General features: G+C 53.5%; 1 protein-coding gene across 2 annotated transcripts in view; it reads right to left on the minus strand.

Moving 5' to 3' along the window:
- The window catches only part of LOC131269466 (adenomatous polyposis coli homolog), a 30,409-nt gene extending 15,029 nt beyond the window's left edge, over positions 1-15,380 (minus strand). Inside the window, exons 1-4 of one of the 2 annotated variants that reach the window (XM_058271835.1) lie at positions 11,080-15,380; positions 10,571-10,779; positions 8,926-10,499; positions 6,875-8,614 (exon numbers count right to left, since the gene is read on the minus strand). In XM_058271835.1, the coding sequence (XP_058127818.1) occupies positions 7,709-8,614; positions 8,926-10,499; positions 10,571-10,779; positions 11,080-14,933 (6,543 nt within the window). In that variant the 5' untranslated portion in view covers positions 14,934-15,380 and the 3' untranslated portion in view covers positions 6,875-7,708. Of the gene's footprint in view, positions 1-6,874; positions 8,615-8,925; positions 10,500-10,570; positions 10,780-11,079 lie in introns of those variants that run through there. The other variant, XM_058271834.1, reaches the window with a different exon arrangement.
- Positions 15,381-16,003: the final 623 nt, after the last annotated feature.

Below are 16,003 nucleotides of genomic sequence, written 5' to 3' on the forward strand. Positions count from 1 at the left end.
GAGAGTCCCGCCTTCAGATTTCCGCACTACATTTTAGTACACAACAAAATGGATTACAAATTCTATAAACCCTGCGTAGGCCTTAAAGTCAATAAGTCCCCGATACCGTTTATGTTGAACTCATGAACTTAGAGCTTGTTTATGTAAAAGTTCTGAAACCTAGTTCTGATACCCTACAGGAGAGATAGCACAGAGATACGCATCCTACCGGTTCTCTAGAAGGTTCTCTAATCAATATGGCGATGGCTTTAGACACTGACACGATAACCGACGCTGTTCGCAATGCTCGGAAGTTGGCTCGCACCAATGAGAACCCGTTCGGTGAAATGCATTCCCTTCCCTCCCTCCCTTCCTACTTCCTATTTCTCACATTTCCCAACATCGGCCTTAAAGGCTGATACCTGAGTTTGATTATTTTTAACCCGCGCCAAATTAATTACCAACCACCCTCGGATTGATGCGCGTCGGCGTTACGGTGAGGAGACGTGATGGGATCGAGTCAGCATCCCTTTCCCCCCCCCCCTCCCCTCGGGGGAGCTCATCTTCCCTACCCTCTATCGAAGGAATCCCAATAGTTGGATCGTACTTAATCTTTACCTGGGAATTAAGGCCAGGTTGTTCGCGAAAATTTGGTGTGGTTTTATGTGTGGCCGAAATGCTAGAAGTTGCCCGATACAAACACCTTACAACCAGGAGGGTGTGACACATCGGCGAGAGGGTGGTGGGGGGATGCCATAAATAAATGGAAGCGAAACATGTTAGCAATTCCCTTTTGGCGTATGTCAACCCGCGCCGGGTGGTTTCTGGAGTTCTCCAACATGGAGACCGTACCGTGCACGAAATCTGGGGGGAGGGGGAGGGTGCAGCAGGGACGAGAACCACCAACGGGGCCGGGCGCGTTTTTCGCGTCGTTTTTTTTTCTTTTCCATTTGTTCGGTGTTCATTTTCTTGCTTCTTTTCCTTCGCGCCGCATTCGGGTCGGCATTATGAAATGACCAACCGCCGTCCGTGCTGTGGGTGGAAGGGATGCTGCTGGAAGCTGGAACGTGGGGGGGGGGGGGGGGGGAGAGGGGGGGTTGGCGCTTGCGACGAAACCCGGTGGAATGCGGTAGGGTTCGCCGCCGTGCGAAATGGCGCATACGTATTTATTTGCGTCGTTTTTAAAAAGCAGCCGCCGGGCGCCGGGCTGAAAGCCAATCAAAATGAGATCGCGCGGAAAAGTCGCCGAGAATGGCCCACGGGGGTGGGGGGTGGTTGGGTGGTTTGTGGGCGCACGGAACCCGGGGCCCCATCGGGTTTGTGTTGTGGCCTGCACCCAATTGACTTCGGCTGTGGCTCAATCGAATCATTTTTCGTATGGGTTTTTCGATCTGGTGGTTTCCCCCCCACCCCATTTCCATCCCGTTTTCAGCACCAACCCCCTACACGAAGGTGTTTCCGTGCACCACACACACACAAATTGGCTCGTGTTCGCGGGCTCACTTGCTGGCACTTCGGCATTGGCGGAAAGCATTCTTTGTTCTTCGGCCGGTTTGCGATTTGGCAAGTGTGTGCAATCGTCGTTCGAAGTAAAAATTAAAACCAATCGATGAACAGCGAACAAGGGACGGGCGTTGCAAGGCTAAAATAACACCCTCACCCTCACACCCTTAAAACGCCAGTAATTAGCCGAACAAAATCCTTCGTTTGCAATTCGCAGTTCGGAAACGAACAACGAAACAATGCAGAATGCATGTCGAGCACACCGGCTGCAACATAGAGATATGGCTTCCGCAACACACCATGCAGGGTCGTGAGGGTAGCAGGTGATAATTTGGAAAATTGCTCCTTCTGCACAATTCTACGGTCAAACATTGTGTACACACAACTTCCCGCAAAGTATTTCGATTGTCAGTGATCGCTGAAAACTCGTTTGCTCGGGGACAAACGCAAATGAAAACATCTTTAAACATTCCAAAACCGCAGCATCTGTTTGAGGGGTGGGAAAAGCTGCTTTCCATTTTGCTCTTAGAAAGAGAGGTTTCCCCAGCGCTTCCCACCCTAAATTCACCACGCAAGCTGGCGACGGAACGGGAGTTTCGTTTCCGAACCGTTTGTGGAAAATTTAATTTGATTGAAAGTTGTGTCCTCCTGTTTGCCTCGTTTAGCGATTTCCCCTGCATGTGAATGACACTCTTGCGGCAATAAATATATGTGAGAAATCGTTACGAAAAAGATGAGGCAAGCTGGCCTGAAAAACTTAAGGGAAAGTGTTGGTTTCCATTACAACACTCGTTACTTTACATAAAGTTAAGTTAGCGAGCACTTCACTTATGAAAACGAAACTCAACAGGCGTTTGTGTTTGCTGTTTCTACTTAGAAATATATTCTACCCATTTTAAAACGATGATTATTAAGTACTGCAATCTGTAACTAAGGAAAGGCAGCCATTTGCAGCTTCCAAGCCCAAAGATCGGCATTCTTAAACACGAGCGTCGTTTCTTCGGCATCATAGAATTGGAAAAAATTAAAACGCACCCTCGGCGACGCGAGCGTGAACAACTCAATCTGGCTCGTTGAGTGAGGTGCCTGTTTCGAACGTGCGCTGCACAGTGGGCCAACGGCCGGAGGGCCCATTGGTCGCTGGGGTGCGGTGCGAAACGTTGTTTTCTTTTTCGATCAAGCAAGCTCTGAATCATGCGATTCAGAGTAACGTACCGTTTTTCAAAAGCCGCTATTCGCTTTTACATGTTTTCTTTTTGTGTTAATTCGATGAGTCGGATTGTTTGAAGAGCACCAGATCTAGATCCAGAATAATTGGACTTTGCACAACGCTATCACAGGTTGTCGATGACAGCATACCGACCGAGACCTAGGCCAATAAAGCCGCGACAGCAAAAAGCGCGCAAGCAAAACATGATAATAAATAAAGTTAGTAAAAACATGCTGGCTTCCGCATAGCCGGATAATAAACCAGGTCTCCCAGCACCCCCCTCCGTGATCTTGATCAGGTCAACTAGCGATCTCGACGAGTATAGAGCAAGAGAAAACATAGCACGTAAGAGAGAGAGAGATAGATCTAAGAGCTTTAGGTATATAAGAATGCATACTTAATAAATAAAATTGCATTTGAGCCCAAGCCAAAGGTGTAAAGGTGTCTCTTTCTTCCTGTCTTTATTGAAGTTAAAATCAACTTCTTCGCAGATTATTTTCACACGGAACATTTCACTTTGCTCCTATGTTAAAAATTACCAGGTCTTGTTGTACTCAATAGATAGATTAAAGAAATACTATTTATTACTGAATGAAAGAATTCATTCCGAGTGTAGAAGAAACCCAATTTGCACCAATCGAGTTTACGTAGAGTCCTTGGCTTTGGGCCACCGGTTCGAACCACTGTGCGTTGGGGCGCCTTTCCCGGTACCGGTACGCGAATCTGATCTGATCTCGCGCAACGCGAGTCGGGGCAACGCTTCGGAACGCACGTGAAAGGCGGCCGCCCGGAAAACGCGCCGTCGTCCGGATACAGAAGGTGTTTGCTTAATTTACTGGTCGCCGGTCGCGTCCCGCTGGGAGTGGCCACAGGCATACAACCTTCGCATTCGCAGCTGCCTGGCCAGCGTTGGTATGCGGATGGGCCGACGTCGGACCTTCGTTTGGACCTAACGTTTCCATGAACGTTCCAATCCCCTCCTCTCCCTCAACAAACGAACTGACAAACGAACTGACAGCAATATGTCACTCTGATCGATTGTATGACAACCGCGACGACGTTCGACGCGGGGCGATGGGCAGGAACGAGCCCGAAGGGCAGCCTTTTTTTTTGCGGTGAAGTCGTCCCCCGCTGGCGCCACGGGAAGGTGACAAGAGGTTCTGGGCATATCTTAGGCGTCGATCGAGGCGCAGCCCGGATTCCCCGACCGTGGTTCAATTGTCAGCTTAATCCGCTCCCTCCCCCTCCTTTCCCGCTGGCCACAAGCCGAACCTGGCGGGGCTGCACATTCCAATCTGAGCCTTGGCTTCGGCGTTGTCACTCTTGGCACGCAAAGTGTTTGCATTCTCTTTTTGCGGGCTCTCAGGAATCTCAGCCGAATTTGCACCTCCACCTCTCCCGGCGGTGGTGTTTGTTGGTGGGCCTTCGCTTCCGACCCAATTCTTGGACCTCCACCCTCACCCTCGCCCTCCCTCATTTCCACCAGCTTCCGGCACACCGGATGATCGGTATTTTACGCCCCAAACGCCCAAACCGTTCCTTTCCGTTTCACGAGGGCGCGAGGGCCCCTAGCGATGTTTTCTCAAAACTCCCCCTTCCTTCCGCATCCCTATACACCCCCACTCCTTCCGACTCTCCCCTACGTCATCGTCGGAGCAAAGGGGAGGCACTTGCTAATGAACTCGTCCTGCGGAACGCCCGCGATTCGGATAAGTAAATTAAACTTCGCCTAACATTATTTCCCACGGATCCCGCACATCCCCATCCCCCCCCACACACACACATCGGGGCCGCCCTCGCAACCGTGCCGAAAATCGGAAAACTTCCCCCGCGACCGGCGCGTGGGTTGTGCGGGGGAGGGGTTGAGTGGGTTCAGGATGATTCTTGCACGGTTGGTTTGACTAATTGGCGCAAGATGCCAGCATTATGGAAGCCCTAGCACCAACCGTACGTGCGTGTGTGTGTGAGTGTGTGTGTGAAAGGGATACCAAAGTTATCCCGGAAAAGATGCACACGTCTTGCTTCGCGCGAAAAACGGATTAAGGGAGGGGGAGTATTTCGTCAACACATCGCTCGGCCACATCCTCCAAAGGTTAATCGAGCACACACGGAGGCGAATCCGCTGGCGAAAGCACTTCACCGTACGCTACAGTTGGCCTTCGGCAAACCGAAACTCCCAGTGCTCGAGTTTGATCGATTACGGCCAGGCGGGGCGCTATCAATGGGCAACGACCCAAACTGACTTTTCACCATGAGTGCACTCCTACCGGCAAACGGTCGGAATGTTGCCCCCGAAAAGAAGATTCTAACAACATTCGCTACAAAAAGGATTATCGAGGAACGTAGAAGAAACTGCAATTTTACGTCCATTTTCTCTACCCTTCTTCAATCCTAATTCAAGTGTTTTGACAGATATTTCATCAAATGTCCTTATATATGTGTCAAAGATGTAGGAGTGATAAAATCTCAAGCACTCAGGAAGAATTTGAACTTTTACGTCTAATTTCAATACTGTACTGAAAAACCAAGTGAAATGTCAAATTGTTTGCATCGTCCTCGACTCATAATAACATCGTCCTGGAAGGATGATTGGCTCGGTTCACGGACGAATGCCAATCCACGGCAAGGTGGTTCCGAGTCGCCAGCTGGTTCCGGACTCCGTTCCCACGCGCGCTGCCACTTTAATCGGTCGTGATTAGACATGGTTTCAAGAAAAGAAAAAAAAAAGGGAAACCCTACCTTGCCCCGAAGAGTGTCTGAAATTATCGGTTTACATGTAAATTTCATTACAAATAATGAGCCGCTGAGCTGATTAGCGTAACAAGATAATGGTGCAATTAGAAAACAACAAAAAGCAGAAAACTTAAATGGGGCAATAAACCACGCACACGGACACACACACACATCGTGGGTAAACCGGTCGTAAAAAATCAATGAGCCAGTAAAAGGAACGCAAGCAAGGGATCGATGTAAGGGAAGGGAGGGAGGTGGGGCGGGATGTCGTTAGTGGTGTTAATCCCGTATCAAAGCGTAGAGAGGCTGGAGGCCGCACAAGCGGACCGAACAAACATGGCTAGAGCTTGCAACCGCGATGCACCTTTTACGAGCGTGACAAACGCGTACTTAAATCCGTCGTCGGGCGCACTGACACTTCGGTTTAATGGTGGTTGTACATCGATTCGTTGCTGCTTAATATGGAATACTTATAACGAGCCGTACAGAAATACGAACGACGAACATTAATCGGATCATCGACGCGCACCGGCATTGATTGTTCACTTTTCAAGCCATTCCTAACTCAACACGCCTACACGCGAACGCTCCCCGAGCGTGAGCTAGAAGATTATTTTTAAAGGCAAAAGGTCCTAGAAGCAACAAAAGCTGCAAACTAATCGAACCGTTAAACAGACTTCCGGTTCCCCGGGTCCAACGGGACCGGGCAAAACATGAGAACAGTCGGAGGAGGGAGGTTGCGATCGACTCAATTCAAATTTCCGTCCAGTTTCACACTGTTTTGGTGGCGTCGCAATCAAAAATAATAGTACCACCGGAAGTGCGAGCACTCTACCCACGCAAAGGGAGCTTCCGGTCGTCCGGGTGTTGGGGGAGGGGTTTGCTTCCGCCAAGGCGTCAAAAACCACAACCAGGATGTTGGGCAGCTTTTAACACGGGTAAGTGTTAGCTACGGGTGGATGAGAACGCAGTAGGGATTTCATTTCAGAAACGTCACAACGCCGCAGCCTTGTTCAGGTGGAGAAAAAGTCAAACAAAGTGCCCTTAGTTCTATCAGAAACAGGCCTGGTATACAGACTTACAAGCTACCGATCCTTACAGTCAAGTAGTCGGAGTACTATCTCCACAGTTATTCAATATTTATTATGCAGACGAAATAGCAAAAACATGTTCCGCTAATAATCAAAACCCTCAACACACATTCACAATAGAAAAGTCAAAGGTACTTCAAACTAATGAGGAAAACAAATTATGAACCAATGACATAATGCTAAGAATGATGTAAACTCATACCATAACAAATAAATGCTACTATTATACTACAACTAAAGTGCACCATAGAGACGGAAAATAATTGCTTAGAACTACTATTCCAGAGCAAATGCAATGGTTGGCACCGTTCGGATATTGCAGGTAACTGATTCGCACAGGCGAGCCATTTTTTTCCGAGCGTTCTATTGTGATAGTTTATTGCACGAATTTTCGTTCGCGATTTGCGTCCGTGCCCCTGGGCCTCTGGGTGAGATGACCTGACGCAAACGCTCTTCTCCTGCCTCCACTGCCTGCTTTAGCTAGTTCGTTTTTAAAGGTAACACACATCCTTACATCTACGTTTATCAGAGTTACTCTACTGAACCCTCCTAGCGTTCGAATAATACCGGTTTAGAGAGTCGTGTGCATTTTGGTTCGCTTTCATCATAATCGCCGTGTTCAACTTATTTCGTCACACTTTTCCAAGCGCGTTAATTGTAAGTAAGCAAATGTGATGCTAGAGTATATTAGAATATATAGTTTCGATACGTTCTTATCAACTTTAACCTTTCTAGTTCCTAGTTCACCCGCAATATCGAGAAGAAAAGAAAGCCCCCCAATGGGGAGGTTCGCTCGGAAGATTGCGATTGGAATTGGTTCGCTTTAGTCGCGCTTCGGTGGCGAGAAGCATATGGTAAGCCTGGTAAACGCGAGCGAATTAATTGTTTCACCACAAGCGAACGCGAGGTGTGGCTACATTACAAAGTACAGCGACGGGGGTAGGGTAGTTTAAGCGTACGCCTAAACCAAACCAAGCAAACGAACGGACAAAGATGCGGACTGTTTACGAGATACAAGTTTGGAAGGCTGATAGTATGCGGTTGTATGTGTAATAAATAGAATCGCCCTTTCCGAACGATTACGCTTTTTTCCGAAATTTCATAGCATTCGCGAGCGAAAAGATTAAGCGATCAGCAGGCGATTACCGTGCGGAACGTTTCGCGTCCGTTTCGCCGGTTCGCCGGTAAGCAATCATCCGCCGCCGTCCTTACGCGTCCCGGTCAGACCGACACCGGCGGGCAGGCGCGTCGACGGCGGTGGAATACGTGAGAGGCGCGACCCGGCCACCGAGTGGACGGGCGTACGCGGGGAACGGTTTGGCAGCGTAGTGTTTGCACGAGCCAGCACCTCCGCCCGGGCCCGTGCACCTTCGCCGCTCGCCGCCTTCCGCGCCTTCGCCGGCGACGACGGGGCGGACGAAATGTGTGGCAGCGCGGCCATGCTCGGTTTCTCGTTGACAAACGTTTGCTGGCGCGTAAGTAGCACCACCTTCGGCTCGGTCCCTGGGGACGCGGGGATGGTGGCTTGCGGCGGTGTCGCATTACATTTCGGTATGCCACCGTTCGGCTGCTTGCCTTTGCCGGCCGGTGTCGTTTGACGGATGGCCGAAGAAACACGCCCCGCCGCCGGTGTGACGCGCTTTGCCGAACCCTTCGCCAACTGCTTGACGGACTCGTTGGAGCTAGCAGCCGGACTCTTCACCCCCGCCCCCGGCGAATGTCCGACCGGTGGGACGCGACCAGCCGAGGTGAGACTGTTGCGTTTCGTACCGTCCTTTGGTTCCACCACCGAGCCGGTAGTTGCCCTTCCGACCGTCGGTGAGGACACTTTCTGCCCGGCGGGAACCGGACGTGTAACGACTGCACCTCCTCCTTTCGTGCGCACCGTCAACGGAAGCCCACTGGCACGACCGTAAGGCGACACGTAGGCGGGTTTTTTCGGCGTCGATTTGTCCCCGTCCGCCACCACACTGGATTTCCGCTGTTGCGGCAGCTTCGACGATACGCTCTGCGATACGCGCTGGATCCGCTCTTTGGAGGGTGCTTTCGTTACGATACTCGCTATCTTAGCCGGTGTCACTGCGACCGCTTGTTGTTTCTAAAATGGAAAACATCGATTTAATTTTCACGTTTACTGAAGCGCTCGAAAAGTTACATGTCAACGGTGCAGGCAAAATTGACATGTAACTTTTCCAGACGCGTTTGTTTGTGTACTTATGGACGAATGTTCAGCGGGAATAGGTGTTGAGCGGGAGCAGGTAGGTATACTAAATGGTTTATGATTTGAAGCATGCACATTTAATCGATGTAAAATGATTTGGTTAACTACTGATTCACACTTTTCTACAGAACACTTTTATGCACTGGGTATATGTTGACAAAAGCGTAGCAATAAGGAAGTGGACTTACCTTATCACCGCCGGATGTCACGGAGCGATCGACCGGCAGTACCGGTTCGGCGGCGTTGTGCTTGAGACTAGGTTCCACATCCCGCAGCGTCCACTGCTGGGAGCGAATGGAGCGATGGAGCTCGTCGAATTCCGCTTCGTCGATTATTGGCACTCCAGCCTCCGCCGCAGACGGTGGGGTGTTGCAGCGGGTGCCCGCCTGCGTGAGGCTGCTAATGAGCTTCGGTAGCGAGCCGACGGTTTCCGGCACCCCCCCGCACCCATCGCCCCATTTCGTGCTCGATAGCGAGCCCAATGATTCGTTCATCATGGTCGGCGGTTCGATGCTGTTGATGTTGGCCATATTGGCGACGGCGACATTGAACTGGGGTAGAAAGTGCGTGCGGGGCAGGGAGGTGGTGGTGGCGGCGGTGTAGCTGGTCGCGAACAGCTCATCATCGTTCAGCATCGACGGCGGCTCGATGTTGGGCAGGTTGACAAACTCCATCAAACTGTCCGTCTCGTCGACGGTGAGCGAAAAGGCGGGAAACGACACTTGGCCACCGAGCTGGAACATGACCGACGGCTCGGTGGTGCCCTGCTCCTGCGCCCCGTCGACCGCCTCGTCATCGGACAGACCGTGGCCACTCTGCGACACGAGCTCGCGAGTGAAACGCTCGACCGATTTGAGCATCTGCTCCGGGTCCTTGTGTTTCTCGGTCGCTAGCGGGATGGACCCGGCCGGCAGTGAGTTATCTTCGGGCGGTTCAGTACGCCGTAGGCCGTAGCTTGGGATGCGACTGCGAGCGTTGTCCGCGAGTGGCAGATCCAGGTCACACCCACTCGCCGATGCCGTCGCTGGTTCCGGTGGAGCTGCTCCACCTTCCGGCGTCACTCGGCCGCACGAAGCTGGCCCGACCGCGCTGGACAAGCCGGCCGCGGTGATGTTGCTGCTGCTGCTGCTGCTGCTGTTGATGCTGCGCCGCCTGTGCGGTGCTGTGTTGGTGGTGTTTGTGTTGGCGCCGATGCTGCCCGGCACCATGGGAACCATGGATCCCGAGGGCAAGGCCCGTGTGCCGGTTGACTGTGGTTGGTAGCTTGCGCTGCTTACTACGCCTGCTGATACTGCGGCGGCACCGACATCCTTCAGTATCACAGGCGTAGTGTGCACGTTTTTTGGATTGCTCGTTTGCATCATCCCCGCCGCGCCCGGCCGCGTCCCGTTCAGCGTCAGCCGGTGCAAATCGCCGGCGAGCAGCTCGCCGACGCCACCGCCGGTCTGCTGTTGGTGGCGCATCTGCGTTGCCGCGGTGCCACCTTTCGGCACGGTGTGCATTCCGCGCTGGATGCATTCGGCCAGCAGCTGGTAGTCGTCCTCGTCCCGGTCCGAGTCCGGTATGCTCTCGGTCGGATTCACGCCCATCGGCATCGAGCTGCTCACGACCCAGCGCTCCGTTTCCTGCCGCATCGCCAGCCCACTCTTGCCCTTGTTCATGCCACGCTCGATGGCATCCTGCAGCAGCGCCTCCTGCTGCTCGTCATCCGAGTTGACCGTCTCCGTCGAGCCCGGCGAACTAATGAGACGCTTAAACTCCGCTGCAAACACGTACGACATTACATTAGCTCAAATGCACTGGTGTTGTATAGAAAACACTAGAATACTTTACCGTGCGCCATCGGTGACGTGCGCTCGAGGATATTCCGACGGCGGTGCTGTGCCATCTCCGCCTTCCGGATGGCACCGGTCGCAATCGCTTCCTCCAGCAGGTGGTCGTCCTCGTCCGATGCGACCGAGGGCGAGCTAAGCAGCTGCTGATTTCCCACCGACGCAACAGCGTTCCGCTCCGCCACCGACTCACGATTGTCTCGCTCCAATCTACGACCGCGGAAAGCGAAATGAAGTGGCGTTTCAGTCAAAGTTGTTTGTTTATTTTTTATGCTCCCATAGAAAAGCCATATTTACGTACAACTAATGTATAAATGAGTAACACGGTTGTTTACGTAAGGGCTTGGTTGATTTAGAAATGGGGCAGTTTGTTTGAATGATAGCGGAGCCCCACTACCCCTTCTACACTATGATTCATTCAAACAAAGTTTTTCGATTTGATTAATGGTATAAAAGATACACGCTATACAAAGTGCCCGCATTTCTAAATGAACCTAGGCCTTATCTTACCTTGGGCGTGACGTTTGTCCCGTGACGATGTCGGATGCCACGGTCAGCTCGGACAGCGCGGACACAGTGGAAAAGTTGCACGGACTGTCCTCGACGTGGAACGGGCTGAGCTCGTCGTTCGCGAGCAGCGGCTGCAGGTGGTGCACCGGGTTGGTGCGCATCATCTTGAGCGGGCTCTCCTTTTCCACCGGCGCGAGGCGCTGCAGCGTTTGCTGGACGCCGGCGTTCGCGTGCTTTGGCTTGGGCATGCCGCTCAGTATGCACTCCTCCAGCAGCCGGTCGTTATTGTCCGACTCGTCCACGGAGCTGTCGTCGGAGTCGGGCCCCCGGTCACCGTTGGGCAGGTCGCGCTCCGAGTCGATCGTGATCGCGCTCAGCTCGCCGGTGCTGGTCGCGCCGGAAATGTGGCGTGCGGCGGCAGTTTCGGAGCAGTAGCGCCGCAGCATCTCACTCCGGGACAGCATGTCGGGCGGTTCCGCCTTCGGCAGTGGAAGATTGGCGTACGTCGGAGCCGCGGTGGCTGTGGCACTGGTCGCAGTAGTTTCCTTCGCCGAGCTGCGCGCCTTCACGCTGTTCATGCCGATGCTAATGCACGACGCGAGCAGCTCATCGTCGCCTCCCACGTCCGAATCGACGTCGGACAGCGTGCTCCGTCTGGTGACCAATTCTGCCGGGTTGGGCAACACGGGCGACGACGACCGACACTGGCCATTGTGCTCGGTGGCTTGAATGTGCGCCGCGCAGACAACGCCTTCCCCTTCGTCCGGGTCTTTTTCCTCGATGCTGAGATTGCTCAGGCTGGTCGCGCAAGAGAATTGGGCGGGCGTATTTTCCACATTAAACTTGTTCATCGTGTCGGCGAACGCACTCTGCTGTTGCTGCTGATGCTCCTGCTGCTGTTGCTGCTGTTGCTGCGGATGGTGCCGGCTAGCCGGGGGCGCCTCTCCACCGACATCGTCCTCCACCCGATCGGCAAACGGTTCCTGACAAAACACCTTCACGGACGCCGCACTCAGCGAACCGCTCACCGAACGACGTGGCGAGTGGGCAATCGTTTGCGTGGGCGAATCGGGCAGCTCCGATGGTGAGATGACGCCGGACGCCAGCCGGCTGAACTCGCTCACGATCGAGCTTTTGTCGTCGATGCAGGCCGGCTCGGCACTGGACAGCGAACCCATCGAGCTGGTGCGCGAAAACATTAGCGGCGTCTCTTCGGCAGTGTTGAGGAAGGAAACCGATTTGGCGGAAACTGGACCGACGACCACGACCTGGCCGTCGTCCGCCACCAGCTCGACATCGGCCGGTGGTTCACCCTTGTGCTCGCCGGTGCTCACCCCGAGGCCCTTCGACCCGTCCGCGTCCGACAGATCGATGATGTTGAGCGACGCATCACGGCTAAAGTCCGGCGTACCTTCCTCGCAGTAGTTGAACGGCTTGTCCGGTGTGTTGCAGCCGAGATCGTCCGGTCCAGTCACGCCGACGCCACCACCGGCTCCGACGCTGCCGCCGCCGCCACCACCACTGCCAGCACCTCCGACGACGACGCCAATCGGTATCGGATTCGATTTGAGTGCGTTCACCTGCTTGAACGACGAAGACGATGGTTGGGCCGGTGCACGCAGATCACTCATCGACGTCGCGCTCGATATGATTTGGGGCGTACCCTCGGTGTAGTAGCACTTGACCGAGTCCTCGGGTATGAGCATGTTCACCGGATCGGCACCGTACGCCGCCTCACCCTTCTCGTCGTCGGAATCGGACTGGTTTTCAGCGTACCGCAACGAATAGTCCGTCAGCTGGTCGATGTCCGTCTCCTGGTAGTCGTACGATGACGACGACTGCTGCTGCTGATGGTGCAGATCGTCCTGCAGGCTGTAGTTGATGGGCTGCTCCGATTCCAGCAGCTCGCCCCCCGTTTCTACCATCGTTCCACCCTTCGCCCGCTCCTCGTCGCTCACGTCCTCCTCTTCCTCCTCCATTAAACCGGCGCGATCGTTCCCGATAGCCTTTTCCCGATAGAAGGCGGCCCGGCCCAGCTCCTCCTCCATGGCACGCTGCTTGCGCACATTCAGGCTCGGCAGATCTTTCGGTTCGGCGAGCTTCTCATCACCGTGCACCGCCACCGCCGCCGGTCGATGGTGCTGTAGATTCTTCAGCGCCAGCTGCGATCCGCTCGAGATGATGTTGTGCTTGCTGTAGATGAGCGAGCGCAGCATCGGTACCGCGCCGTTCTCGCGCAGAAACCGCTGGTCCTCGCCGTTCTCGCTCGAGAGGTTACCGAGGGTGCCGCACGCGTTGCTCACCACCGTCAGGCTCGGCGACTTTAGCTGATCGAGCAGTATCTTGAGGCAGTTCTTCTCCCGCAGCACCCGCCGGTACTGCTCGCACTGCGCGATATGACTAGAGATGTTGCGCAGGATGCCGCCGGCGTTCTCGACGATGCTCATCGTTTTGCTCGGCGCATCGTACGTGAGCATGTCGATCAGGAACTCCAACGCCCCGTCGACCTCGCAGATGTTGGCCCGATTCTGCGTGCAGTGGTTCGATAGGTTCCACAGCGCGGACAGGATCGACTTAAGCGTGTTCTCCACGGTGCAGCGCATCGCCGACTCGGTCAGTATCTTCACCGTGCCGATCTCGATGAGCGTCTGCTTGGTGACGCTGTCGGCGCGCCAGGACAGGTTGCGCAGCACGGACGCGGTCACCTGGAGCAGCTCGGTGCAGCCGAGCTGGGACACGAGCGCTTGCATGAAGTTGCGGTTCGAGCACAGCAGCGCCTTGTTGTTGCCCTGCCCGAAGGTGAGATTCGTCAGCACCATGCTGGCGTACCGGCGCATCTCGATGCACTTGGTCGCATCTGGCGACGCACCGTGCACGAGATGGTCGAGCTGGATCAGACTGGAGATCGTTTGCAGCGCCCCGAACTGGCACATCGCGTGCCGGTGCTCCTCGTCGTAGCTGATTTTGGCCAGCGTCCCGATCGCCTGGATCGGGTGGCGCTCCTGCTCGATGCTGCTGCCCTCGACCACTGCCGGCGGCGGCGGCGCCGCAGCATGCTGCTCCTTCAGCAGGTCGGTGTAGTCGATCAGCTGATCGATCAGTCGCAATACCTTCACCTCGCGTCGAGCCGACGCTTCATCGACGTTGCAGCGAATCACGTTCACTAGCGCATGGCGGGCGTTTTGGCGCGCCACATCGTTCGGCTCGTTGTGGATAATGTGCACCAGCAGCGGCACACAGCCGGAGCGGCGCAGGGCCGAGCATTTTTCCACGTTGCGCGACAGCTCCAGGAACTTGCTCGACATCTCCAGCACGTTGGTGGAGCCGAGCATGGACAGCAGCGAATAGACACACTCCATCTTCGGTCCCACCTCCGATAGCTCCCGGTTGAGCGAATGATGCTGCTGTTGCTGCTGCCTTCTGCTCGGACTGTTGCGATCCTTTAGCGGCCACGTACCACGCGCCCCGATCGCTGTCGGGATGGGTTTCTTCGCCGCCGGCAGAATGTTAAGCGAGCTGGGCGTATCGTACGAAGCGTTCATATGCGGCAATGGCATTGGCTCCCCGGCGTACTGCGTCTCGCAGGGCAGTGCAGCATCATCGAGCCGTTCCACCACCGCCGCCTCCGACGGCGACGCACCACCGTTCAGTCGGTTGTGCTGCTCGACCAGCTCCGCCGGCGGCTTGTTGTCATAGTCCAGAAAGTGCGGCTTCCGTGCCAGCCCGCCGCCGTCCAGATCGCCGAGATTGTCCAGGTCCTCGATGCAGCTCTCCAGGTCGTCCAGCGACGAGTCGGGCGGTGAGAGTGTTCGCTGGCCAAGGGAGCCGGGTGATTCCTCCGTTGGCCGTGGCATGATGCCGCTGGTTTACTTCTGTTACGTTTTGTTTGTTGTCGGATTTGGTAGCTTCACTTTAGTGCGAGTTAGGAAGACGCGTTACACACAGCTGATATTGTCCAGGTAAAGCGAATGCAGGCAAGTTGTCTTTCCACAGCATATTGCAGCGATTGAACATCAATCGATCGCCATTGTTCATAGCATGCCGCCACCGGTGCACTTGGAACATAAACACTTTTTCGAACACTTTCCATCGTCGTTCGAACGCCATTGCTGCACCGCACTCGTTTGCATCGTTTTTTGCACACTATACTCACAGTCCCAAATAATAATAGTCACAATCTACAAAAACAAATCACTTCAACGAGGCGAAAACGCTACCGTGTACCTGTGTCTCACAACCAGCAAACTTTTCTTCTCAAAACTCTGACGAAAAATGTAAATTTTCTACCATCTACCGCTAGTGTTGCGGGTACCACCAATCCAAGGACATTACAGGCACGCTACGCACACGCCCGAAGCAAATCAATATCAACCTAGAACTCCGTGCGCACTTGCCAAGCGTACGGTCGCGTTTAGACGCCGGACTCAATACTTCACGCTAGCGGGCCGCTGTCATTGCGGTTTGAACAATTCAATGGTATAAATTTCAAATTATGTTATGTATTTCCGTTAAGCAGTGCAATCGTGTTTTGAACTCCGAAAAACAAAAATAATAGAATCAATCATTGCAAGTACTCAAACCATTATATAGTACTTTAATATTTCTAAAGTGAATTTCTTTTGAACGATTATTTCTGAAATAAGAAGAAAAGAGTAAAAGCAGTCAAAACTAACAAAATCATTGATAAGATTTGCTTTAGAAGTACAAAGGAAATAATATGTCAGCCAGATTAATTAATCTATTTTCTTTCACCAACTCAAGTTATTTTCAAGTTAATCAGTAAAACTACAACTCTAACTTCGCCTTTGATAACATACAAACTAGCCTGCAGTACGTTCTTTGTGGGCGAAGGGCGAGGGATTGAAGTTTTGAATAAGTATCTAGAAAACGGGTGTAAGGAAAAGTAAAAAAGAATGTAAAATCG

This window comes from Anopheles coustani, chromosome X, assembly GCF_943734705.1.
Source record: "Anopheles coustani chromosome X, idAnoCousDA_361_x.2, whole genome shotgun sequence".
NCBI classification, from domain to species: domain Eukaryota; kingdom Metazoa; phylum Arthropoda; class Insecta; order Diptera; family Culicidae; genus Anopheles; species Anopheles coustani.